This window comes from Felis catus, chromosome E1 (genome assembly GCF_018350175.1).
Source record: "Felis catus isolate Fca126 chromosome E1, F.catus_Fca126_mat1.0, whole genome shotgun sequence".
Classification (NCBI taxonomy): domain Eukaryota; kingdom Metazoa; phylum Chordata; class Mammalia; order Carnivora; family Felidae; genus Felis; species Felis catus.
Genome location: NC_058381.1, coordinates 1,640,955 through 1,667,418, shown reverse-complemented (window position 1 = coordinate 1,667,418; position 26,464 = coordinate 1,640,955). Strand labels below are relative to the sequence as shown.

General features: G+C 55.4%; 1 protein-coding gene across 6 annotated transcripts; it reads left to right on the top strand.

The window, feature by feature from the left end:
• Positions 1–283: 283 nt before the first annotated feature.
• ZFP3 (ZFP3 zinc finger protein) lies at positions 284–24,226 on the top strand. Of its 6 annotated transcripts, none has more exons than XR_002148764.3 (3): positions 284–488; positions 1,076–1,223; positions 6,791–7,650. XR_002148764.3 is itself a non-coding variant. In XM_023243457.2 (2 exons), the coding sequence occupies exon 2, from the start codon at positions 21,634–21,636 to the stop codon at positions 23,029–23,031; it is 1,398 nt and encodes a 465-aa protein (XP_023099225.1). In that variant the 5' UTR covers positions 284–488; positions 21,626–21,633; the 3' UTR covers positions 23,032–24,226. The 6 variants fall into 6 exon arrangements, 3 of the variants coding, with proteins under 3 accessions (XP_023099225.1, XP_023099224.1, XP_023099223.1); XR_006589906.1 differs by having other exon boundaries at positions 1,076–1,312; XM_023243457.2 differs by lacking the exons at positions 1,076–1,223; positions 6,791–7,650 and adding an exon at positions 21,626–24,226.
• Positions 24,227–26,464: the final 2,238 nt, after the last annotated feature.

Below are 26,464 nucleotides of genomic sequence, written 5' to 3'. Positions count from 1 at the left end.
CAGGACGCTGGGGCCGTGGTGATGGTCTGTGCGCTGGATTAGGGTCCCCCTTCGCCCCCAGGCCAGGGGCAGCTGCCCTTGCTGCCACCTGTGAATCGGCTGCCACAACTTATGGGCGAAGTTACCCTATGTGTTAGGGGAAGGAAGGGAACGTAATAAAAATTTTTTAAGAGTTTTTTTTCTTTTAATGTTTGAGAGAGAGAGGGAGACGCAGAATCCGAAGCAGGTTCCAGGCTCTGAGGGGTCAGCACAGAGCCCCACGTGGGGCTCGAACTCAGGAACTATGCAACTGTGAGATCATGACCTGAGCCGAAGTCGGACGCTCAACGACTGAGCCACCCAGGCGCCCTTGGTAGAGATGACTTAAAAAACAAAAAAAAAGTCTTAGAATTATGAAAACAATTCTTCCAATGTTAATGAAAAGGTCCCGGACACTTTAAGAAAACAGAAACCAACAGAAACCCAGTTTTCACAGCGCAAGATACAGAGTAAGTAGAGATTTCAGTTTTATCCTATCGCCTCCAGTATGTAAGTTTCTTCGCCTCGTTTCTCATCCCTCCGAAAAGCACAGGCTCATGGGGAGCCCGCGGCTTCGCACATTCCCAGGCATCTCCACCTGCGTCAGACGTGTTTCCTTCCTCTGGCTGAGAAGGATTCCCATGAAGGGGGGCCAGAAGGTCAGCGGTGGAGGATGGGGGTGCGGCTCCCCTGATGCGGGTTCCTGCGGTTAACCCTGGCGGAGCAGGATGCCACTGGCCTCGCTCTGCAGATGATTTCTCTTTTAGAAGCTTTCCTAATGCGAGGCCCCAGCTGCGAGGTGTAGTCAACACAAGAGCTACACGCGGGGCCGGAGGGCGGCGTGCAGGGAACGCCGTCTCCCCAGCCCTGCTTTCTTTGGAGGAGGGGACAGACCACAGACACCCCGGCTTGGGAGTCTTCCCAGTTTGTGCTGGGTTTTGTGCAGACCAGGGAGGAGGAGGCTGCCTGGGACGCCTCGTCCTCCTGGGCCTCCCCCTGCCGCGGCTTGTCTCCTTTTAAGGGCATTGCTTTTGTTTCTGTTTTGACAAACAATAAGGTTTTCCTCGGAGGCCTGGACAGTCGGAGGAACCGGGAGGCAGAGGGAACCGGGAGGCAGGGGACACCCGCAGCGGAGGAGCCAGCAGGGACCACTCTTGAGATGCTCAGTCCGGGTGTGAAGACGGCCAGCGGGAGGAGGTGCCGAGGTTAGACTGTGCTGGAGCTTTTGACCTTGGAGTAAATCCTGGTGTCACTGAGCTTTTGAAAGACTTCAAGAAGCAAAGGCAAACGTATCGTACGGTTGTAGGAAATGTTCAGAGCAGGACAGGAGGTGGTTGAGTGTCTTGCCTGGGGCTGCAGCGCCTGGGGGGGTGACTTCTCTTGGCGCATGGCTACAATGTTTCTGGGAATGAGGAAAATGTTCTAAACTTGGATGGTGGTAAAGCCACTGAATTGTACCTTGTGTGTGTGTGTGTTTTAGAGAAAGTGCATGCGGGTGCAGGAGCTGTGGGGAGGGGTGGAAGAGAGAGAGACTCCCAAGCAGGCTCTGTGCTCAGCACAGAGCCGGACTCAGGGCTCGATCCCACGATCCTGGGAACCCAACGTGAGCCGAAAGGAGGAGCGGGAGGCTCAACCGACTGAGACACCCAGGCGTCCCTCAGCGTATATATTTTTTAAAGTTTTTTTTTAAATTTTTTAAATTTTTTTTTATTTTTTTTTCAACGTTTTTATTTATTTTTTTGGGACAGAGAGAGACAGAGCATGAACGGGGGAGGGGCAGAGAGAGAGGGAGACACAGAATCGGAAACAGGCTCCAGGCTCCGAGCCATCAGCCCAGAGCCTGACGCGGGGCTCGAACCCACGGACCGTGAGATCGTGACCTGGCTGAAGTCGGACGCTTAACCGACTGCGCCACCCAGGCGCCCCTATTTTTTAAAGTTTTTATTGGGGCGCCTGGGTGGCTCAGTTGGCTGGGCGTCCCAACTTCGGCTCAGGTCATGATCTCCTGGTTCCTGAGTTCAAGCCTCACATTGGGCTCCCTGCTGTCTGCACAGAGCCCACTTTGGATCCTCTGTCCGCACCCCACCCCCCCCCCGACTCAAAAACTAAATAAACATTAAAAAAAAAAAAAACAAAACGGGCGCCTGGGTGGCGCAGTCGGTTAAGCGTCCAACTTCAGCTCAGGTCACAATCTTGCGGTCCGTGAGTTCGAGCCCCACGTCAGGCTCTGGGCTGATGGCTCGGAGCCTGGAGCCTGTTTCCGATTCTGTGTCTCCCTCTCTCTCTGCCCCTCCCCCGTTCATGCTCTGTCTCTCTCTGTCTCAAAAATAAATAAACGTTAAAAAAAATTAAAAAAAAAAACAACGTGGGGATTTCATTTAGAAAATCCCATAAGTAAGTAAATAAATAAAGTTTTTATTTACATTTTTATTTATTTACGTTTGGTAATATCCACCCCCAACATGGGGCTCAAACTCACGACCTTGAGATTAAGAGTCACAGGCTCTTCCAGCTGAGCCAGCCAGGCCCCCCTGGTGAAATTTATGATATGTGAATTATATCTCAGTGAAGTGGTTTTAAACTCTCCTCCCATCCCCCGAGAGAAGCAGATTCCAACTCGCGCCATTGCGGTGGAGGAAGCCGTCCCCCCTGCGGTTGGGGCGTCAGTGAAGCAAGACTAGCTGCCGGTCGATGGGATGGTCTTTGGATGGAGGTCGTGAGTACTTGGTGGTTCCTGGTGTTATGTTGGTGTGTGTGTTGGAAAATTTCCATAATAACAAGTTGGATGAATTTTTAAAAGCGAAAACACACCCAGACCACCTAAAAATGTGAGACATGAAAGCACAGGAAACAGGTGATGGAGGAACTTGAAACTCACAGACACCGCTGGAGAAGGGTTATGTCCTGTGTCAGGGGAGCGCGAGGAGGAGTCACTGCCATAGAGCAATCTGGACTGGCTGTAGCAGGTCCCTTTTTTAATGTTTATTTATTTTAGAGAGAGAGACAGAGTGTGAGCCGGCGAGGGGCAGAGAGAGAGGGAGACACAGAATCCGAAGCGGGCTCCAGGCTCCGAGCTGTCAGCACAGAGCTCGATACAGGGCTTGAACCCACGGACCGTGAGATCATGACCTCAGCCGAAGTCCGGATGCTTAACCCGCTGAGCCCCCCGGGCGCCCCACTTGAGTGGCCTTTTTCACACCTGGCTGCTTTTCTCTGGGCCTGGCTGCAGCCAGCAAGCGGGGAGAGCGGGAGAGCGTGTTCATCCAGCAGAAACTAAGTTGCCATGTACTCAGCCCACACTGGTCTTTGATGCAACCAGCTCGGCCCTTGGCTGTGCCCTTTGCTTGATGGGTGTGCCTCCGAGTGTGGTCGCCTTGGCCGCGCCCGTACCTCCGGCTCGTCACTCACACCTGTGCGGTGTCTTCCCCGCCGCCCACCTTGCAGCCCTGTGGCCACGTCTGTCTGTGCCTAGATGGGACGCTTCTGGGGACACAGCCGTGAGAAAAGCAGGTGATAATTCCTACCTTTATGAAGCTCTTATATCCCAGCGGAGGGACAAAACGATAATTAGGACCAGTAAACAGGATATACCGCATGTGGAATAATTACACCTGCTGAGAAAAAGCGCAGGAGAGGGGGGCATAACGTGTGTAAGCGGAGGGAGGCGTGATGTGCAAGTCCTAGATGAGGCGTCCAGACCTTTGAGTGAAACACAAGGGGGTGAGAGAGTTAGTCATCAGACCCCTGGAGGGGGAGCACGCCAGGAAGAGGCCGGAGGATGTGCAAATGTCCTGAGCCGGGCGTGTGTCTGGCACCATCCGGGAGCCCCAAGGAGACCACGGGGCTGAAGCTTCGCTGCATGTGAAAGAATGAATGAGTGAGGTTAAGGCCTCCAGAACACCACCCCGCGGGATGGGCTTACTCTGGGCGGCCATTATCCCACCCCGCGCAGCCTGACTCTCTCCTCTGGGGATTAAGAGGCCTCGCAAGGCTCTTCCAGCTTCTCTTCCAGGCAGAAACCTACAAGGGACCCATCTCTGTCCTGGGTGTCCCAGCGTGCCTGCACCCTGCCTCCAAGGGGCGACTGAAGAGGGGGAGCCTCTTTGTGCACCAGGGGCAGGGGGGACAGAGCTCCCGTCCCACCGGGTGGGGCTCTGCGGGGCAGTGATGCCTTGTAGCTCCTCCTCGGCGATTTTCTCCCCACCCCCCACTTTGAAAGGCACCATTTGACTTGACACTGTTATTCCCGTGGTGGTTTGTATTTGTTTAGGCTTTCTCTTGGCCTCTCTATAGGCTCACTGTCCTATTGCCGTTTAATCCAATTTTCTGAAGTTCTGGCCAATGCATTAAGACTGGAAACAGAGATCCAGAGTTTCACCATCTGCCTCCCCATCGCTGTCTTTGTGACTCCAGAATCACAGCATCTTGAAGAGATACCTGCACACCCGTGGTCATTGGGGCGTGATTCGCAATAGCCAAGATATGGAAACAACCCAAGGGTCCATCAGTGGACGAACGGATGAAGACATGTATTATACGTACAGCAGAATTTTTTTTTTTTAATTTTTAATGTTTATTTATTTTTGAGAGAGAGAGACAGAGCACGAGCGGGGCAAGGGCAGAGAGAGAGAGGGAGACACAGACTCCAAAGCAGGCTCCAGGCTCCGAGCGGTCAGCGCAGAGCCCGACGCGGGGCTTGAATTCACAAACCGCGAGATCATGACCTGAGCCGAAAGTCGGATGCGCAACCCACTGAGCCACCCCGGCGCCCCTGTACAATCTTATCCAGCCATGAGAAGGAAAGAAATCCTGCCCTTTGTGACCACGCGGATGCACCTGGAGGACACTCTGCTGAGTGAAGTGGGTCACACGGAGGATGACAAAGGCTGTGTGCTCTCATTTATATGTGAAATCTAAAAATGTTGAACTCACAGGGCGCCTGGCTGGCTCAGTCAGTAGGGCACATGACTCTTGATCTCAGGGTCATGAGTTCAAGCCCGATGTGGGGCATGGAGACTACTTAAAAAAAAAAAAATTGAATAAAAAAAAAAAAAACGGAAACGAACATGCTGAACTCATAGAAACAGAGAGTAGAGGGGCACCTGACTGGCTCAGTCGATGAAGCATCTGACTCTTGGTTTCGGCTCAGGTTGTGATCTCACGATTTCATGGGTTCGAGCCCCGAGTCAGGCTCCGGACAGTGTGGAGGTTGCTTGGGATTCTCTGTCTTCCTCGCTCTCCCCCACTTGCACTGTCTTTGTCTCTCTCAAAATAAATAAATAAAACAAAAAAAGACGTATATAGAAACAGAGTGGTGGTTACCAGGGCTGGGGGGAGGGGCGGGGAATGGGGTTACAGGGTATAAACTTCCAGTTATGAGGTTAAGTTTCTGGGAGCTAACGTACAGCATAGTGATAATAGCTAATAATGGTGTGTTAGGTACTTGAAAACGGCCAAGCGGTAAATCTTGAATATTCTCACCACAAAAAGGAAATGGTAATTATGTGACGTGCTGGAGGTATGTGGTGATCATGTTAAGTGTTATATTTCAACTCTATCTCAATAAAGCGGGGGGGGGGGTGAACAACAAAAAATATTGGAAACAAAAACCTGCATAACTGTTGGGGTGCCCGGGTGGTTCGGTGAAGCGTCCGACTCTTGATTTCGGCTCAGGTCACGATCTCGTGGTTTGTGGGATCGAGCCCCGTGTCTGGCTCGGCACTGACAGCAAGAAGCCTGCTTGGGATTCTCTCTCTCTCCCTCTCTCTGCCCCTCCCCTGCTCACGCATGCTCTCTCAAAATAAATAAACATTAAAAAAAAAAAATTAAACCCTAATTACACCTACCTTAAAAAAATGTCATAACTATCGACAGGGAGACAAAATTATCCTTTGTATATGTGCTAAGTTTTACCTCAAAACTGCATGGAAATAAAATGAACAACAACAACCAAAAAAGGTGGACATAATAATGAATATTTTCCAATGACAAACCACAACCAGATAATAAATAGGAAAAGCACTTCCATTCATAATAGCAACAAAAAAAGCACTCACGAGATACTAAAGAATTATCTTTCATATGTGGGCATGTGAAGTTGTATCAATAGCTAACATTGACCGGGCTTGCAAGCCCTGTGTGAGATCCTTTATTGGGGATAAGTTTGGTTTTCACCATCTGCCTCCCCATCACTGTCAGTCTTTGTGACTCCAGTGTGCTCAATAAACAAACAGAGATCTGGGGCGCCTGGGTGGCTCAGTCGGTTCAGCGCCCCACTTTGGCTCAGGTCATGATCTCACGGCTCATGAGTTCAAGCCCCGTGTCGGGCTGTGTGCTGACAGCTCAGAGCCTGGAGCCTGCTTCAGATTCTGTGTCTCCCTCTCTCTCTGCCCCTCCCCTGCTCACACTCTGTCTCTCTGTCTCTGTCTCTCTCTCTCTAAAAAATAAACAAAATAGGTGCACCTGGGTGGCTCAGTCGGTTGGGCAGCCGACTTCAGCTCAGGTCATGATCTCACGGTTCATGGGTTCGAGCCCTGCATCAGGCTCTGTGCTGACGGCTCGGAGCCTGGAGCCTGCTTCAGATTCTGTGTCTCCCTCTCTCTCTGCCCCTCCCCTGCTCACACTCTGTCTATCAAAAATAAACATTAAAAAAAAAATGAACGGAGATTCTAAAGTATGTTCGATGGATTTTATTAGGCTCTTCTAGGTGGATTTGACTTAGTTTAAGGTTACAACTTGTCTAGTGGAGGCCAGTAATCCCTTTGTTTTGTAGGGAACCCCAAGAGCTCTGGGAAGGAGGAAAGGTTGGAAGGGAAAGAGGGATGAGTGGAGGGACGACAAGAGACTCAAGGGGAGAAGAAATGGCCGAAGGGGAACGACAAGTGCGTGTGACCCGGAGAGCAACGGCCCTCAGAAGCACCCAGTGCTGCCTGCACCGGCCTCTCTGTCCATGATGACTGTCCACGCTTGGTCCTTTGTCCAGTCCTCCCGTCCTCCCTCGGCCTTGCTCTCGTAAACCTGGTGCCTTTCCCCCGACACGAGTTTCTGAGCTTGTCGAGAGCACAGGCTGTCTTCCCTGTTGGCTCCCCTGGTACCATGGACTGAATTGTCCCCCGCCCCCCCGTGCCTCCCCCAGTTCCCGTGTTAAAGCCCTAACCCTCAAGGGGATGGCATTTGGAGGTGGGGCCTTTGGGAGGGAATTAGGTTTAGATGAAGTCGTGAGACTGGAGTCTTCACGATGGGGTTAGTGCCCCTGTGAGGAGACAAAGGGGGACCAGAGCTCTGTCCCTGCCCCGTGGGGACACAGAGAGAAGGTGACTGGCGAAAGAAGGTGATTTTATTAAAGCACGGGGACAGGACGTGTGGGCAGAAAGAGCTGCTCTGGGGAAGATGATGGGAGAGACCCTCACCAGGAACGAATCTGCCGGCACCTTGTTCTTGGACTTCCCAGCCTCCAGACTGTGAGCAGCAGACACGAATTGTGAAGCCAGTCAGCGTGTGGAGTTTTGTGAGAGCAGCCTGAGCTGACTAAGACGTGCGGGGTTCTCGGGGACCACATGTTTAATAGGGGTCCCCATGAGGGGTGCTGTCGAGATCACAGCAATACGGACTTTGGGTTGGAGAGATGGTGGCTGGGGGGGTGGGGGGCGGGGTCTGGCTGCTGTAATTGGTAGAGTGTGTTGACTCTTTTTTTTTTTTTTATTAAAGAAAAAAAATTAAAAAAAATTTTTTTTTTCAACGTTTATTTATTTTTGGGACAGAGAGAGACAGAGCATGAACAGGGGAGGGGCAGAGAGAGAGGGAGACACAGAATCGGAAACAGGCTCCAGGCTCTGAGCCATCAGCCCAGAGCCCGACGCGGGGCTCGAACTCCCGGACCGCGAGATCGTGACCTGAGCTGAAGTCGGACGCTTAACCGACTGCGCCACCCAGGTGCCCCAAAGAAAAATTTTTTTAATGATATTTTTGAGAGAGAGACAGAGTGTGAGTGGGGGAGGGGCAGAGAGAGGGGGAGACACAGAATCCGAAGCAGTTTCCAGGCTCTGGGCTGTCAGGACAGAGCCCGACACGAACTGTGAGATCATGACTTGAAACTGAACTGAGATCAAGAGCTGGAGGCTTCACTGACTGAGTGAGTGAGTTTTATCAAAAATAAAAAAAAAAAAAAATCTTTACCAGTGAAGTAGGTAAAAATGCCACGTGTGACCAAAAAAATTCACACCGTACTCCATTGTGGATAATTCATACTGGAGAACAGTCATGGAAACATAATGCCAGAGGGTCAAAGGGAGGCTAGTGCTCATCAGATATTATTGAACTCATCGTGGGGGGAGAAAACTGAAGAATTCAAGAAATGCAGGAAAAGGCTTCCTGTTCCAAGAGAACCGATTGGGACGTAACGACTGCGGGAAAGCCTTGCCTCGGAGGCCACGACTTCTACATCACTGAGTCTACTCCTGAGAGACACCCTGTAATTTATTGAGGGTGGCGTAACCTTCCATCAGAGCTGAGTCTTACCCAACATCAATGCATTCATTCTGCAGAGGAGGCCTGCGAGCGTCGTGTCCGAAGGCCTTCGATCATCGCTCGCACCTTAACTGACCCCGGAGGATTCATACAAGAGACAGACTGCTTGGAAGCAATCAATGTGAAGGGGCTCTCTGGCCTAAGTCGAGTTCTACAGCGTCAAAGAATGTATTTCAGGGAAGACTGCCACGCGTGTGCCGGAAGTGAAAATCCCTTCCGCCGGACTCTTGCATCTTGTGGAAAAAGAGATGACAAAAAGTCAAGCGATTCGAATGTACCCGCGTATTTATCGTGCGATGCGCAGCTGCTCGCTGCCCCTTGTCCTCACCTCCTTGGTCCGTACGTTGCTTCTGTGAGCCGCGGTCTCTGGACGAGAGACAAGGCAAAGGGCCTGGGTGTGGTTGGCTGTCCCGGAGGAAGCCGTCTCTCTTTCCCATTTGCTGGGCCTCTGGTCTTAACTCCAAAGTATCCCTTGTCCTGGAAGGAAAGGCCAGTGCTAAGGACACCGTATTATTTAAAACTTCCTATCACGCCAGGAAGTCTGAGGACATATGAAAGAGACCCGTTGCTCGGAAAAGGTGCCCGTCGACGGTGAGTCCACGATGACGTATGGAGTGATGACTACCTTACAACTCCCCTCCCCTCGTTACACTGTCATCTCAGGAAATTATGACCCTGAGTAAGTCCCACTAGTCACTGCTGTCGTGACTAATTTCAACCGGGCTGGCGGGAGAGACCAGGTTCCTTAATGGTGGGAGGTGGCAGGCGCCCCGGTTATGACATTTTAAATTCTAAGCAATACTCGTACCTCTATAACCTACAGTGTGCATGTGTCAACACGTCCCTGGATGCAGAAGTAATCAGGAAGCATCTAGACGAGGGGGATTGGTCTGTACGTGGACTCTTATGGGCTCACGGACGTGTGGACAGCTGATTTAAGACACCCCATGACACAAAGTGGTGGCCGTGCCAGGTTGAGAAGCACTCTGACACGCAACGTCCTCCTTCCTTCTCCTCTGCTTTTCGGCCACAGCTGGACTCTGGTTCGTGGCTCGTGGCTCCACCAGACACCCATCGAGGACACTGTGTCTTCAGCCCCGCGCAGGGAGAGGACACGGGGACACATACAGGCGTCTACTGCTCCTGTACCCCTCAAGATTGCCTACCTACAGGGGCGCCTGGGTGGCTCAGTCGGTTAAGCGTCCGACTTCGGCTCAGGTCATGATCTCACGGGTTGTGGGTTCGAGTCCCGTGTCGGGCTCTGTGCTGACAGCTCGGAGCCTGGAGCCTGTTTCGGATTCTGTGTCTCCCTCTCTCTCTGCCCCTCCCCCACTCGTGCTCTGTCTCTCTGTCTTTCAAAAATGAATGAACGTCAAGAGAACATTTTCAAAAGGAGGGGAAGAGACAGAGAGAACCCCCAGCAGGCTCTGCACTGCCAGCCCAGAGCCCTATGTGGGGTCTGAACCGATGAACCTCAAGACCGGGACCTGAGCCAAAGTCAAAAGTTGGTTGCTCAACCGACTGAGCCACCCCAGGCGCCCCTGTGTTGCATCATTTAACACTTAGGGCTTCACTTAAGAGAAGAGAGTCCCCCTGGTTTCGACAAGCCTGATAATCATTTATATCCCTCTCCGTGATGCCCGGTCACCTCCAAGTTCAGTGCCCATCTCCCCTCCCCCTAACAACCCACATTTCATATTAAGCAGTATTTATTAGGATGATGGGAGCTGTGACCTACATGTGCAATTTGAAGCCGTTTCTCCATTTCCTGTGATGCTGTTTTGCTTTTTGGGGGGGGGGGTGCCCTGGGGGCTGTCAACAATTACGCACGACTGCTGGAAATGGCCCCAGACTTTTCTAACGTCTTGGTTAGACGTCTGACCTACTACACCGATTAGATCAGCGTGTCATCCCCTGGGTCCAGCACAACAGATCAAACCCCATGCTCGGTCGTGAGTAGGGAAGGGTCTGGTTTTCACCGTCTAGAATGTATAACCTACAGAATTGATTACGGCGCATCTGGGGGTGGCCCTGTCCGAAGGTGAAGAAATACTGGGTGGAGCGTAAAACGTGTGTCCAGGGAGACGAGAATAAAGAAGGGAGGAGAGCGCCTGGCCGGCCCGGTCGGTGGAGCCTGCAACTCTTGATCTCGGGGTCGTGAGTTCAAGCCCCACGTTTGGGCTTTAAAAAAAAAAAAAAAAAGAGGAACAAAAACCAAGATGTATTTGAACTGTCTGCAAACTCCAGCCGCTTACACTGGTTGCTCACATTCTTCATCCCAATTCCACGCGAGAATCCTTCCCTTTCTGAGCTTTCCCAGTTTCCCCAGTCACCAGGATCAGCCAGTCTCCTCAGCCGGCCATTTGGTGGTTATATTTTGGTTCACTGACCCCCCCAGATGTTACATAGAAATTGTGGATTCTGGTGCTAGCCAACATTCCTCATCCAAGCCTATGAAAAAGTTCTCAGCCGCGTGATGACTGTTGATCTGATGGGATGGACAGGCTCTGAGTTCTTTATTAAAAATTTTTTTTTTAATTTTTTTTTATTTGTGAGAGCAAGAGAGACAGAGTGAGAGTGGGGGAGAGGCAGAGAGAGGGAGACACAGAATCTGAAGCAGGCACAGAGCCTGACATGGGGCTCGAACTCACAGACCGCGAGGTCATCACCCGAGCCGAAGTCAGTCACTCAAGCGACTAAGCCACCCAGGCGACACTCTTAAGCACTATTCCTTGAAGGCCGTTGTTGAAATTCAAGTTAACCAGGGAGGACTTTCCCACGAGCGTGTCTCAGCACGCACAGAGCGTCTGCGGTCAGGGCTGTGTTACAGGCACAGTCACAGAGGGCAGGTCAGGCTCCCGTCACTGGGTGGGGAGGTGGCAAACGGTCTTAGGACAGAACACAAGCCGCGACAGGTCAGGGGAGCCCAGGCGCCAAGGGTCAGGAAGGTCGGCGGGTGAGTTTCAGAGCGAGAAGGGAAGGGGAGGAGCAGAGAGGGCTTTGCGCGTGCGATTGTTCTGAATCAGGTGTTACAGGAGGGGAGCCGGGTCAAGAGCCCCGCCTGCACCTTTGGCGTTTTATCTTGGTGGATGGGAGACGCTTTACACAGTTAAGGTAAATGTGGATTTTGTAAGTGACGGATTGGATGTGTCCTCTCTGGAGCTAATGGTCAAAGGACTGGTGCGCAGCCGGCCCGGGTCATGCTTCGGGGCCCCTTAAAGGGGTGGAGGCTGATTGTGTCCTGAGTGGGACTTCAGGAGGGCAGTCGGGTTGGAGTGAGAGGGACCTGGAGAGGAGTCTGAAGGTGTGGGTGCTGACCCTGGTCTCCCTGCTTCTGATCTGATCACACCTGGACAAGTCACCGAGTCCTTTGGGCCCCCTCCTGGTTGTTTTTTTTTTTTTTTAATAAAGTTTATTCATTTATTTATCTAAAAAAAAATTTTTTAATGTTTAGTTATTTTTGAAGGAGACAGAGACAGAGCATGAGCAGGGGAGGGGCAGAGAGAGAGAGGGAGGCACAGAATCCAAAGCAGGCTTCTGGGCTGTCAGCACAAAGCCGGACGCGGGGCTGGAACCCACGAACTGTGAGATCATGACCTGAGCCGAAATCGGATGCTTAACCAACTGAGCCACCCAGGTGCCCCAAAGTTTATTAATTTATTATGAGAGAGAGAAAGAGAGAGAGAGAGAGAGAGAGAGCACACAGAAGCCAGTCTGGGGAGGGGCAGAGAGAGAGGGAGACACAGAATACGAAGCATGTTCCAGGCTCTGAGCTGTCAGCACAGAGCCTGACGCGGGGCTCAAACTCCGGAATCGGGAGATCATGATCTGAGTCTTAACCGACTGAGCCACCCAGGCGCACCGCCTCTTGGTTCTTTTAAACCAACCCTCAAAAGGGGTGCCTGGTGGCTCATTTGCTTAAGCGTCTGACTTCAGCTCAGGTCATGATCTCATGGCTTGTGAGTTTGAGCCCCGCGTCAGGCTCTGTGCTGACAGCTCGGAGCCTGGAGCCTGCTTCCGATTCTGTGCCTCCCCCTCTTTCTGCCCCTCCCCTGCTTTGCACTGTTTCTCTCTCTCTCTCAAAAATAAATAAACATTAAAAAAATGAAAATAAAATAAACCAAGCCTCAAAGCCAAGCATTTTGCCCACTTGGATATGATCGACACATTGGGATTTCTTTTTTTTTTTTTTTTAAGTTTTTATTTATTTATTTTGAGGGGAGGGGGAAGGGCAGAGAGAGAAAGAGAATCCCAAGCAGGCTCCTTGCTGTCAGTGAAGAGCCCGACGCGAGGCTCAAACCCACAAACCGTGGAATCATGACCTGAACAGAAATCAAGAGTTAGACGCTTAACCACCCGAGCCATCCAGGCGCCCCGACACATCGTGATTTCTTACGTGGCTTCAGTGTAGTAGTGCGGTCAGGGATCACGCGAGGGACTCACGCTGCAGGGTTCAGTGGGTTTCAGCAAGGGGGGAAGGCAATGAGCCCTGGATGAGTCTAGAAAGAGAATCTGCGGGCTAGGCAGCAAAAGCAAGCCTCGGAAACAAAGGGACCCTTTTGCCTGAGAGCGACCCTGAGGGGTCATCACAGTTAGCAGATTTCAGTGGCGGTGGGGACGAGGACAGTATTGTGGGTGGGCGCATGGTGTCAGGGAGGACACAGCATGAAGAGCGAGTGAACAGCGTGCACGTTGGCAAACGGGCTGCGTTAGCCTCGGGAGGAAGGTGGCATCACGGAGAAGGGATGTTTCCGGAGGAATGGATAGTTCATCCAAGATTTTTCTGGTGGGCTACGTCTTTAGCTGGGAGAACGACACCATGAAGGTAGAGTTAGGCGTCACTGTGGCAGGTGTAAGCTTCTCTGGTCATGTCGGGAACTCACATGACCCCGTAACGCGGGTAGATCCTGGGACTGAATTTTCCCTCTCATGCTGTTTTCTCAAAAAGCCGCCTCAGAGGGGCTCAGTCGGTTGAGCGTCCAAGCCTTGATCTCAGCTCGGGCCACGATCTCATGGTTGGTGGGTTCGAGCCCCGCTTTGGGCTGTGTGCTGATTGTTGGGAGCCTGCTCGGGATTCTCTTTCCCTCTGCCCCTCCCCGCTTGTGTTCTTTCTCAAAATAAACTTAAAAATAGAGAGAGTGAGCCTTAGAAACATCCATGTAGGACTGCCTGGGCCCTGGGGATGGCAAATAACTTCTACTCATATGGGAAAGCGCTTTGCGATGAGGGGGCTCAGAGGCAGTTCTTGAGGCAGATGCCCAGTTTTTTTAATTAAAAAAAGGTTTTATTTTTTGATAAATATTTTTGATTTAGTTTTGGATTTTTGAAATCAAAATATATTTGATTTTATTAAATTTTTTTGATAAATGAACGTTTATTCATTTTTGAGAGACAGAGCAAGACAGCACAAGTAGGGATGGGGCAGGGAGAGAGAGAGAGAGAGAGAGAGAGAGAGAGAGAGAGAGAGAGAAGCCCAAGCAGGCTCCAGGCTCTGAGCTGTCAGCACAGAGCCCTAAGAGGGCTTGAACTCACAACCCGTGAGATCATGACCTGAGCTGAAGGTGGACGCTGAACCGACTGAGCCACCCAGGCACCCCAAGGCAGATGCCCATGAATGCAGGTAACCTAGATCCAAATCAGTGGAACCAAATGCCTCCCACCTTCCATGCTGAGGCAGGATGCGTCTGCAGTCTGGGCATCTTTCCTTGAGAGGAATATTGCCTGAAAGGACTGTGATGGTGGATCATGGGTTGGATAAAAGCTTGGGCAAAATGAAGAAGGTCGAAGTAGAACTCTTGGAAAATGGTAGACAAGCCTACGGGAGAAATAGAACATTTCTGGGCAGCAGTTGAAAGGCCTCCGGGAGGGAGAAACGATACATTTATCTTGGGGCTCTTCTCAAAAAACACTTCTCCCGCTAGCTGTTGGCAGCCTAGCCAAGGACATTTCTGCCGATCCAGAGTTGACAACCTTCTCGGGCAGGTGCAAGTGGGTAGGGCAGAGGAGTTCAGGATATTGGCGTGGACGGCTGCAGTGCTGGGCCGAATTCCGTGACCACAAGAGAGTTTTCCTTTGTGATGGGGTGTGCGCTGGATACACACACAATATCCCTTTCTGAGGGCAGACGCTCCCTTCCTTATTCTGCAGGATGGCGGTGGGGCGGACAAAGAAGCGGGGCCCCCACGGCTGGGGCGGACCGGGGACCCTGACTCGGCTGCTCCTACCACTCCACGATGTGAGCGCCAGACCCAATCACAGCCCTGCCCTGCGAACTGGTGTTCGGGAGGAGAGCGGCAGTGTGAGGCTACCCTGGGTAGGACGGAGCCCCTCGGCGATGTCAGCTGTGAACCGAGACCCGAAACCCAAAGGGCGGGCACGGGAAGTAACCGGCAGTGAGCACAAGGGCTGGGGCGAGCCGGGCACCCTCGATCGGGACGGGAGAAGGCCGGCGGCGGATGCGGAGCCGCGGCCCGAGCCGCTCGCCCCGCACTCTCACCCGGGGTCCCTCCCGCGAGCAAGCCCCCCGGACCTCCGGGCGGACGGCCTGCCCGCTCCCGGGCCCCCGGCGCTCAGGGAAGAGGGCGGCTGGCCGAGAGGCGCGGGAGGCGCAGCCGCCCGCTCGGGGCGCAGGTGCACGCGGGGGGAACGACGGCGGCGCGCAGAGCGGCCGGCCCCGCGGCGGAAGTGCGTCCCGGGGGCCGCTCTAGGACGGCCGGAGGACCCGGCTCGTCAGTGACCCCGCGCCAGACGGGAGCGCCGTCGCGCGCCGGGCGTCTCCGGGCAGCCGCGGCGGCGGCGGCGGCGGGGAGGCGGGGCGGGGCGCGCGCGCGGGTGGAGGGCAGGGCAGGCGCAGCCGGGGCGGGGAGGGGGGCGGGCGGGCCGACCACCTGTTCCTCCGCCGAGGGCGGCGCGCTCCGATTGGCCGAGCACGCCGGAAGTGGAGGCGGCCGCCGCGGTCGCCCGTGAGACCGAGATCGCGGCGGCGGGGAGCTCGGAGCCCGGCGAGAGCGGGGCGAGCGGAGCGCGGCGGGGCGGGAGCGGCCGCGGTGAGACACCTACCCCCCCCCCTCAAGGCGGCGCGGAGGGGCGCGGGGTGGGGCGAGGGGCCGGTCCCTGGACTGCGGCCCGCGGGCCGAGCGGACGCGCCACACCAAGGCCCGGTCCCGACCCCAGCTGGACGCGTGACCTTGGGCTGTCTGCTTCCCTCCCCCCCCCCACGAATTTCCCCGCCTGTTCAGGGAGGAGCGTCCCCGCGCGGGTCGCGTTCCAGTCGGGCGCGGGTGGGGCCGCCGCCCCCACCCCTTCCCCTCCCCCTCCCCCCACCCCCCTCCGAGGGAGCGGCGGGTACGCGAGGGCCGGCAGGTCACCCCGAAGGGCCCCGCGGCCGCCTGCGCCCCGGCTCGGCTCACCGGGCCCTGGCGTCCGGGGGTTGGTGGGGACCGGGGAGAGTAGGAAGACCGTGCTTTAAATCCCAAATCCTCCGGACCGGGAGAAGGGGCGTGGATTTACAAATAGTGATGGGCGTCGGCTGTGTGTCGGCACCGTTCTAGGCTCTTGGGATACAAAAATGAATGAAGTCTCCGGTTAGTCCTCAAGGGTGTCACAGGTTCGTTGTGTAGATGAAACATCTGTACAAATTAATGTAACAGAGGTGTTTCCCAGCTCCCCGAAACGTGCTGGGCGCTGGGAATCCCAGGATGCATAGAACAGCGGCCTTGCTCAGGGGCGAAAGAAACAATGATCTGAGGTCACTGCTCCAAGATCAAGGAGGCTTAGGGGCAGGGAAGGAAATGGGCTCTCTGTGCTGGAGCGGAGTCTCGTGGATGTTTGTGAAGTGCCCGAGGTGGGCAGTAGCATTCCAGGAAGTGGGAATAACTTTCCAAGTGCAGAGAAGCCTTAAAGAATGGGAAGTGTTTGAGCTGCAGGGCCCTGGGCAGGACTACAGCTTCCAGGGGTCACTGGAGAGCTTGGGCCAGGAAATGGGAAGGGGCTGGGCCTGCGGGCCACGTTGGGAAGTTTTTATTAAATAGGTCATGGGGGAACAGTGAGCAGGAAGCCACATGGTAATTAGAGTGCGGAGAAAGAGGTGAGTGAAATGCAATTCAGAGGTCCAAGGGAGAACCTTCCTTCCAGAAAGTGTTCGTGAAGACTGGGGGGAGGAGTTGGTCCTTGCAGTTAGTTGATAGATAACGAAAGCTTTCGAGGACCTGGCCTTTCAGAAGTTCTAGGGGGAAGGTGTGTCCGTTAAGATGTTTTTGTCTGTAGTAACGACCCAAAGTGGCTTAAAAATACGCGGGTGCACAAATTCTCATAATCGGCAGTCGAGCAGTAAGTCGCTTGCAGGATTGAGGTAGTCTAGTGGCCCTCGCTCCACTGGCCCTCAGTTTCCTTAGCTCTCCGTGCCTTCATCCAGGAGCTGGTAGGGAAGTGACAGCAGCAGCTCCAGGCGGCCACGTATAGAAGTCTCGCTGTGGCTGTGTCGCCACAGCGAACGGTCGGAACTGTTCCCAGGAGCCCCCAGCAAACTTCTCCACATATCGTTGACCCAGATGAAGGCATATGGACGTTCCTGAACCAGTCCCTGCCGTTGTGAGCAGTCACTGGCAGGGGAGATGCTATTGCTTTGACTGGGTTAACTCAGTGGGGGCTCAGTCCTGGAGCCCCTCGCTGAGGTCAGATCTGCAGAGAGTGTGTGTGTATGTGGGGGGGGGGGCAATGTCAACCTCTTTGCTCAAATGCTCCTTTAAATAACTTGAAAAGCTTTGTATTCCCTATACTATTTGTAAGTCGGCTTCCAAAATATTTCATCGTACATTTGAACAGTTGAACAAGTGATTGTCCACGTGGGGTGGTACAGGTGTGGGTTCTGTGGATTCTGACACTGCGAGGAGTTGGGCGATGGTGGCTGTAGGACAGAGGGGGGTGACAAGGGGAGACCGGAGAGGGGCTGCGGGTAGACAGGGACTCAGGTACCTGCTTGTGGCACTTGCTCTCGGCCGAGTATTGGAGAGAGAGTTGTTTTTTTTTGTTTTTGTCTTTTTTAACGTTTATTTACTTTTGAGACAGAGACAGAGCATGAACGGGGGAGGGGCAGAGAGAGAGGGAGACACAGAATGGGAAGAAGGCTCCAGGCTCCGAGCCGTTAGCCCAGAGCCCGACGCGGGGCTCGAACTCACGGACCGCGAGATCGTGACCTGGCTGAAGTCGGACGCTTAACCGACTGAGCCACCCAGGTGCCCCTGGAGAGAGAGTTTTTTAAGACCGTCCTGCCCAGTTCACACGGTGCCGTGGATGAAGAAGTAGCTAAATTCTCTCAGTGGATCATTACAGTTGTATAGATACATACTTGGCTATAATTCCCAAAGAGTTCAACAGAAAGGAGAAATCCAGCTTTTGGGTGGCTGCTCTTCCCCATGGGAAAGCCGGAAGAGGTGCTGGCAGTGGGTGAGGGGGGAAAATGGCAGGTCATTTTGAGGGGCAACACCAAGCGCTTCCCAGAACTGGGGCTTCCTATAGGAGATCAGCTTCCTTCCGGGTGTAGGGTGTAGGGAGATGTTGGTGGAGAGGGGGAGGGGAGGGGATGGGAGAGGCCCAGGCGGGGCGGGGCTGGCGGCCACCATCCTGTGCGTGCCTGTGGGTTGGCCCAAGTCACCGGGTCCCCTTCCCTCACCACTCGTCCCTGGTCTCTCCTCCTTGTCGGCGTCTTCATTTCTTCTGTGACGTCGTCTCGCCGCCTTCTTAACCTGACTCTCCACCGGCACCGTCCCTTCTAACGTAAACACGTTCAGGGCTCTCCCGTCTCCCGTCGGCGAACACCCTTGCCTTTTCACACTAGTGCCCATCGTGTTCCTCTCCTTTCATCCGGACTTTTTTTTTTTTTTTTTTTCCTTTAACGTTTGTTTATTTTTGAGAGAGAGACAGAGTATGAGCTGGGAAGGGGTGGGGAGAGAGGGAGACAGAATCCGAAGCAGACTCCAGGCTCTGAGCTGTCAGCGCAGATCTCGACGTGGGGCTCGAGCCCACGACCCGTGAGATCATGACCTGAGCGAAGTAGGGTGCTTAACCGACTGAGCCACCCAGGCGCCCCTAAGCCTTTTTTTTTTTTTGAAAGAAGCAGATTCATTGATCAGCTCACCACCTGGCGGCTTCTCCTGCCACAGTCTGTTGTCACAGGTCACCTAATTGTCCCAGGAGACACTTTCCAGGCGGCCCTTTCTAATTCTCTCTGCCAATGCTATGCTGACTTCTAGAACATGGTTCCAGTTCTTTCCTCCTTCACTAACCGTTCTTTCTCTTGTCGGTGGGCCCCTCTTTCCTCTACTCACCCCTTTATCGTTAGGGTCCAGCAGGAAGCCACTCACTTGGATTGGGATAAGTGAGGAAGGTTACTTGCAAAGAGGTTAATGACACGGTGGAGGTGTGGTCAGGGCATCGAGGAGCCTGGGGATGGCAGCCCCGGAGGGGTCGCTGCCCAGGCCTCAGGAGACCGGAGGCGGGAGAGGGCATTGAACCTGGGCCGTGAGACCATTGGGTGGCAGAGAAGCGCTGCCGTCTGGTTGAGGGACGCCGGTCCCGGGTGGCCTCATGGGGAGGGACCAGGGGAACAGACATCCTGACCTTACTCCTCCCCACTCTGGTCTCCCGTGGGGGCTCCCCATCGGCGGAGCACAGCTGGAAGCGGGGGGCCCTCTGACGTTTGCCGCAGAGCTTAGCCTTATAGGGCGGAGAAGCGGGGGAAGCTCTGGAGGGAAAGACACCGGGGTTCTTCAGAGTCAGCCCGGGCTCGCCAGGTTTCTGTGCGTCTGTGGCTGCTCACACCCTCCTCACGCCCCCTGCGCCGGGCACCGTCAACTCCGGGGCTCTGGGCTGACCAGGCTTTAGACCAGGACCTCTTAATGGATTCCTGGATGATACTCTGTATGGGAGTCTTGAAACTTCTCTTGTGCAAAACAGAGTTCCTCCGTCCCCCTCCCTCCTAAACTAGTTGCTCCTCCAGTCTCCCCAGCCTCGGGGGCACCGTTTCTGACATAAAGGGAGACCCGGGCGTCACCTTGGACTCCTCCCTCTTCCCTCCACCTGTATCCACTCCAGTCACCTCTTACGGGATCGGACCTCCAAACCACTTGTCCAGCTGGCCTCCGCTTCACTCCCTCTACTGTTGCTGCCCTGGTGAGGTCGCGTGCCCCTCGCCTTGGTGACGGCCTCCACCTTCTCCCTGCTCTCCCCGTGCCCAGGCCCACTGCCTTCTAGTCGGTCCACTAATTGGCCGTTAGCGTGCCTCTGCCTGAGATGCTCATCTGACCACGGGCCGTGTCACTGCTCGGCTTAGAAACCGTTCCACGACCCTGCCTTGTCTTGAGGCGAAAGTCCCATAGCCGCGCGTTCCCCCTGGAGAATCACCCTCCGCAGTGAACACGTTTACTGACGGAGGCCTGCGCTCCTCAGGTTGGCTGTGGGGCAGAGCTCGGTGCCCTGGACCAAGGACCAGTGCAGCATCAGCTCTGGGGAACACCTGGAAGGAGGCTAGCCCGTTCTCCTAGCGTTTGGAGCTCAGTCCTGTGACAGGGGCAGCTAAATCCCCAGGGCCTTTGTACTAGGCAGAGATAGGTTTGGCTTCGTAAAACCAAACCAAAAAGCCATAATGGCTTAAGGGAGGGGAACGCTTGTTTCCCTCTTAGATAAACAAGTGCAGAGGCAGGCATTCCACGGCTGGCATGTCAGCTCCGAGGAGGCGTCAGGGACCCAGATCCTTCTGGCTCTGGTCTGGCCGTAGGGTAAGCTGGTGTGCTCGCGTCCCAGAGGGCGCTCTGCCCCACGCACAGCGTGGAAACGCGAAGAAATGCATCCCTCACCCCTAAGGAGACTTCCCAGAGCCCCGTGTACTTTTGTCTGCACTTTACTGTCACACCTGCCAGAATTTGGTCACGTGCCCACACCCAGCCGCAAAGAAAGCTGAAGAATGTATTTCTTTAGTTAGATTCCTTGCTATGCTAAATGTTGCTGATGAGGCGGGCAGGAATAGATATCGGGTAATAACTAAAACTTTTGCCACAGGCTTTTAGCAGTTTAAAAAGTATAGGCCTTGAGATCTAAAAAAAGCATTCGGAAACTCCTATAAAGAGGCCATTTATAAACCAATCTGTAAAAACAAAGAACATTGCTATATATAAAGACAACAACCAGTTAGGAAATGTAAGAAAACTCACGAAGAGGGAAGACGTACAACAGAGATGTGATGGATATAAGAACAAAAACATCAGGATACGTTTGGGAATTTTACAGAATTGTACTAAAATTGATCTGGAGAAGTAGGAGCATGGACAGGAAGCGTCTGGAAAAGAAGACTGAGACAGAACTTTGTCCAACATAGTGAAGAGTCCAGTAAAGCTACAGTAGGTTGAGGCTCTGGTACCAGGGAAGGAGTAGACAGGTCCTGGAACTATGTGGCGTCTAGACGTTGACCCCAACATCGACCTCTGGGCTGTGGCATGGCAGCATCTCGCATCAGTAGGGAAGAGAACGGTAGGCCTGGACGCAACGCGCTGACCGCCTGGAGAGGATTAAGCTGGACACAACTCCACCCGATGTAAGGGAGCCAGGAGGACTTCTTTGGTTCTGGGGCTGGCCTCGCCACTGTCCCCTTTTGGATGGTCAGCCCCGGTTTCCAGTGCCCCGTAGCATAGACCTGGTGAGGGCCGCCGTGCCGCACTAAGGAGGGTTCCTCCCTCAACCCCACACTTAACTTGTGTCACTTGGTCCTTTTCGCCCCTTGCCCCAGCCTTTTCCATAGACCCATCTAGAAACGCGGCCGCCTTCCCTGTGTACCTTCCTTCCCAACCTCCACAGCCTCTGCAGGCGGCTGTCCTGAAGCATCCCTTTACCGGCCACAACCGATTTCTGCCCTCCCCTCTCCTCCTCTGACGGTTCGGTCAGTGTCTGCCGTGGGTTTAGTGCGGCCACCCACCTCCCAAGTCCCTGTCTTCGGGGTCAGGGCGCCCAGTCCTCTCACCAGACCCTCGGGCTGGAGCTCCCGGCCGCGCCAGCTTCGGCAACTTCACGTGCCTGCCCTCTGTCATTTCAGATCGTGACATGGGGACTGAGCACACGGAGATCATTCCCAAGGAGGAAGTTTGCGAAGAGCCCGAGCCCCCCGGGGCGGCCGACGAGGGCCGGCAGTTCGGAGCGGACGCGCGGGCGCGGCCCCGGGGAGAGTCCGTGGACGCGAGCGTGGCGCCCGGGTCTTCTCGGGGCGGTGGCGTCGCGTCAGGGCTGATGACCATCAAGAGGTCCCCGTCCAGCGAGAGGCTGCAGGAGGACCCGGCGAGCGAGGGCGGCCGCGGCCCCGGCCCGGCGGCCCCGCCTCCGTCACCGCAGAGGAGCCCCGTGCGGGAGAAGCCCCACACGTGCAGGGAGTGCGGGAAGGCCTTCAACCAGAACTCGCACCTGACGCAGCACCTGCGCGTGCACAGCGGCGAGAAGCCCTTCCAGTGCGGCGAGTGCGGGAAGCCGTTCGGGACCAACTCCAGCCTCCGGCGGCACCTGCGCATCCACGCGGGCGAGAAGCCGTTCGCGTGCACCGAGTGCGGCAAGGCGTTCATCCAGAGCTCGCACCTGGTGCACCACCACCGCATCCACACCGGGGAGCGGCCCTACCGCTGCGGCGAGTGCGGCAAGGCGTTCAGCCAGAACTCGGCCCTGCTGCTGCACCAGCGCATCCACACCGGCGAGAAGCCGTACGCGTGCAACGAGTGCGGCAAGGCGTTCCGCGTGAGCTCGCAGCTCATCCAGCACCAGCGCATCCACACGGAGGAGCGCTACCACGAGTGCGGCGAGTGCGGCAAGGCCTTCAAGCACAGCTCGGGCCTCATCCGCCACCAGAAGATCCACACCGGCGAGAAGCCCTACCTGTGCGGCGAGTGCGGCAAGGGCTTCGGCCAGAGCTCCGAGCTCATCCGGCACCAGCGCATCCACACGGGCGACAAGCCGTACGAGTGCAGCGAGTGCGGGAAGACCTTCGGCCAGAACTCGGAGATCATCCGGCACGTGAGGATCCACACGGGCGAGAAGCCGTACGTGTGCGGCGAGTGCGGGAAGGCCTTCCGCGGCAACTCGGAGCTGCTGCGCCACGAGCGCATCCACACGGGCGAGAAGCCGTTCGAGTGCCCCGAGTGCGGGAAGGCCTTCCGGCGGACCTCGCACCTCACGGTGCACCGGCGCATCCACCGCGGCGACAAGCCGCACCAGTGCGCCGAGTGCGCGCGCACCTTCTGGGACGGCTCGGAGCTGCTGCTCCACCGGAAGGTGCACACCGGCGAGAAGCCGTACGAGTGCGACCGCTGCGGGAAGCCGTTCGGCCAGCTGTCGCAGCTGGCGCTCCACCAGCGGACGCACACGGGCGAGAGGCCGTACGAGTGCCAGCAGTGCTCCCGGACCTTCAGCAGGAGCTCGCACCTGCTGCGGCACCAGAGCGTGCACTGCGCGCAGTGAGCCCGCGCCGGCCGGCGCGCCCCCGCGGCCCCTGCTGCGGAGCCGGCTGGAGAGGAGGGCGCGCTTCTGCGGACTGTTCGCGGGGGAGCTGCGCGCGCCGGCCTGGACCGCCAGGGCCGTTTCGGCCCTTCGTTGTCCTCTGGCCCTCCCCGCCGCGCCCCCCAGCGGATCCCACGACGTTCGGGTGCGGACTGGCCATCGAGTCCAGATTGTTACCTTCCTGGGAAGACGGAGGCCCGCGGTGCCGCCACCGCCCCCACGCGGCCCAGCGGACGTACGGAAGGTTCCCCCGGCAGCGTCAGAAAGACGCCGCGGGCACCCGTTCTGGCACCCACTGCTTAGCGCTGCCATAATCCGGCCAGCGGCTCTTAGCTTCAGACCCTTCCGCGTGTGCCATGAAGTTTCCCGGGAAGATGGCATCGGTGCTGGAGAGCGGGAACCCGTCGTTGGTCTGCGGAGGAGTCGGCCCGGCCCAGCCGTTTCCAGGACTGTGAGGGAAGGCCCTCGGCGTCCGGAGGAGCTGCGTGGAAGGCCAGGGGCCAGCCGAACCGCGAGGCCAGGCTGCTCCGCAGCTGTACCCCCCCCCCCCCCCCCCCAGGGCCTCCTCGGACAGACTGCTCCCGGGAGCCCTGCCGTGTTCCCTGTGGGCCCAGCTCCCGCCACCGGGCCCATCCCAGATCAGGCGGCAGCAGACAGGACTGTGCACTTGGGCCCCGGCCTCGGTGATGTGCCCCTGGGCCTGACTGGCCGGCGCCTAGGTCCTCACGGCCTGGATCCCTGTGCGGGGGGCCTCGCTGGTGAGGGGGGGGGCTCCCCACAGTTTGCCCCCAGCCTGGGAGCTCCCTGGTAGTCTCCCCGTGACTTTTCTGTGCTCTCCTGCCTATCGTTTCTTCCCTGAGAGATGCACGCCGTCCATTTTCCACACGTCCCAGTGTGCCAGGCGCTGGCCGGGTGGCGATGGGAAGCCCGCCCGTGGGCGTCCAGCAGGCCCCAGGGCTGGTCTCGAGAGGCAGACCTTGAATGAGCCACTCGGCCCGCCGGCCCCTAACTTGCCTTATCTGTGACAGGAGGGGACATGAGCCAAGTGACGCCGAGGGTTCACCCAGCCCCTTAATTCTTGACTGGTTTAAAAATCTGACTTTACACGTCTGCAGTGTTTTGTTCTTTAATCCCTTTATTACACGATTACTAATCACTAGTGTTTACTGAGTGTTTACTGCGTGCGGGCACGGTGCCAGACGGCTGGCGTGCTGATTTCCACGGCTGCTTGAGTGGAGCACCATTTACACCCCAGAAAATCCACCTGTTTCAGTGTCTGGTGCAATGATCTCTGGTTCACAGAGTTGCCCCTCCCTCGGCTGGCGAGGTCGGCGTGGGTACTCCTGCCGCACTTGAAAACATCTTGAGGAAAGGGACGCCTGGGTGGCTCAGTTGGTTGAGTGTCCAGCTCTTGATTTTGCCTTAGGTCAAGATCTCACGGTTCGTGGGTTCAAGGCCCGAGTCAGACTCTGCTGACGGTGTGGAGCCTGCTTGCGATTCTCTCCTTCCCTCTGCCGTCCCCCCCCCCCACACCCCGCTTGTGTGCGCTTTCTCCCTCTCTCTCAAAATAAATAAACTTTAAAAAAAATAAAAAAGGTGAGTAGGGGCAGAGGGACGTCGAATGACTTACCTGTGATCACAGCCGGTAAGTGCTGGTGTGGGCTCCTGACCGCCCCGCCCGCCCCATGCGAAACCCTTGGCCCGTTTTTTATTGTTACTACGTGAATTTGGACATAATAGATTTAAATCCTATCCTTGGAAATATAACTGCTCCCACCCAGAACCCAGGACTGGGTCTGTTCTGTACCCCGGCGTGCCCCCCAGGGTCAGCCCCTTCACTTGAAGACGGGTTCCCACATCCTCCCATCCCTCCTCTGTCTGGCAATCTGCCCCTTCACAGGAGGGATTCTTCCCCTTTCCTTACGGAGGTCACGAGCACGGTGTGCTCTCCTTTATTTGTTGTTCAAGTTCAAAGTGAACTCTACCCACACTCCACCTTTCTCACAGGAAACCTGGGTGCCACCCACACCCACTCCTTTAACTCTGATTTGTGTGTTCGTGTATGTGATTTCCACATCCGCCCCTTGCCGGTGCTGATGAACTCTGCACCTGGTCAACCGCCCACCCCCCCCCACCCCCCCACCAGGAGTCCACTCCCCCCAGACACGTCCACGAGCGACAGGGGTTGTGCTGCAAGCTGTGTCAGGTGGAGAAGGGGCTTCATGTTGTACATCCTTAGACCTTTTACTCTCAGAAGGCCCTTGTTGGCCAACCACCGCTGCTTTCTCCTTCTCTCTGCCTACTCCCCCTGCCCTCCCTGGGCTCGGCCACCTTGACAACATCGTCCTTGTCAGACGACCGGTCCCTGCCTGCCAGCCCCACCCGAGCTGTGGCCCCAGCTCAGTAGTTTCTGAAACCCACTGCTCAGAAAAAAAGGCCCTTCCGTTGGGAGCCCAGCGCCTGGAACATTAGAAGGTAGCGCGGTGACCGGCGTCGTACTCAAGTGTCGTCCTGAATCGGGGAGGTCCCTCATTCCAAGAGGAGTCCACCTTTCCCAAGAATTCTGGGGAATGAAATTTTCTCCACCTTGATGCACATGCCCCACACCTCCCGTGATGTCATCGCCTGCCCACGGCCACCTCTCACCCAGGTGTCTCAGGGACATTTGGGCCTTTTCCTTGTATTTGCCTGCCTTCCTCCCTCTCTGTACGTGGGAGCCACAGTCTGACCGTAATTGTGAGTGGTACTCCTACTTCTGTGCCAGCAGATCTCCACCAAGGAGAAGAAAGGGCACGGGTTTTCTTACTTCTAGACCTAATTAAAACCAGGCCTCACGGTCTGGAAGACCTACCTGAATACCCAGAAATACCCTCCAGAAGGTTTGCCGTTCTGGCCGTAGACTTTCGTCCTTCCCTAATTAAACAGCCGCACTGGCGTGTTCGCACGGTGTGGAAGTAAACAGTTTCTTTATAATTCTACTCCCTACCTTTCTAGTGTTTATGGTCCCAAAGTACGTGGTCTCATTGTGTCCTCATAGGATTTTGTGTACCTGTTTCAAGCCCGTCCTGTAACTGGCAGTCTTTACCCCAGTGCCACAGGCGCCCTGCTCCGTTAGCTTGTGGTTTCGTGTAAACTTCACTCTGTCCTTGACCTTCTGCTTTGCTCAGTGAGATCCTTTATACTTTCATAACCAGGCAGGCGGTATCTGCTTTGTTCGTATGTCCTTTATGAGGTGTGTGTGTGTGTTTCATGGTTAACAACTTAATGTAATACTCTGGATCATCTGGATGGTCCATTTTTTTTTTTTTTTCTTTTAAATCACCTTGTTGCTGAGATTTCAAGGCTAGCGTTTGTGGTTGTTACTATCGTCTAAGCCTCATGTTGTGCGTGTTCT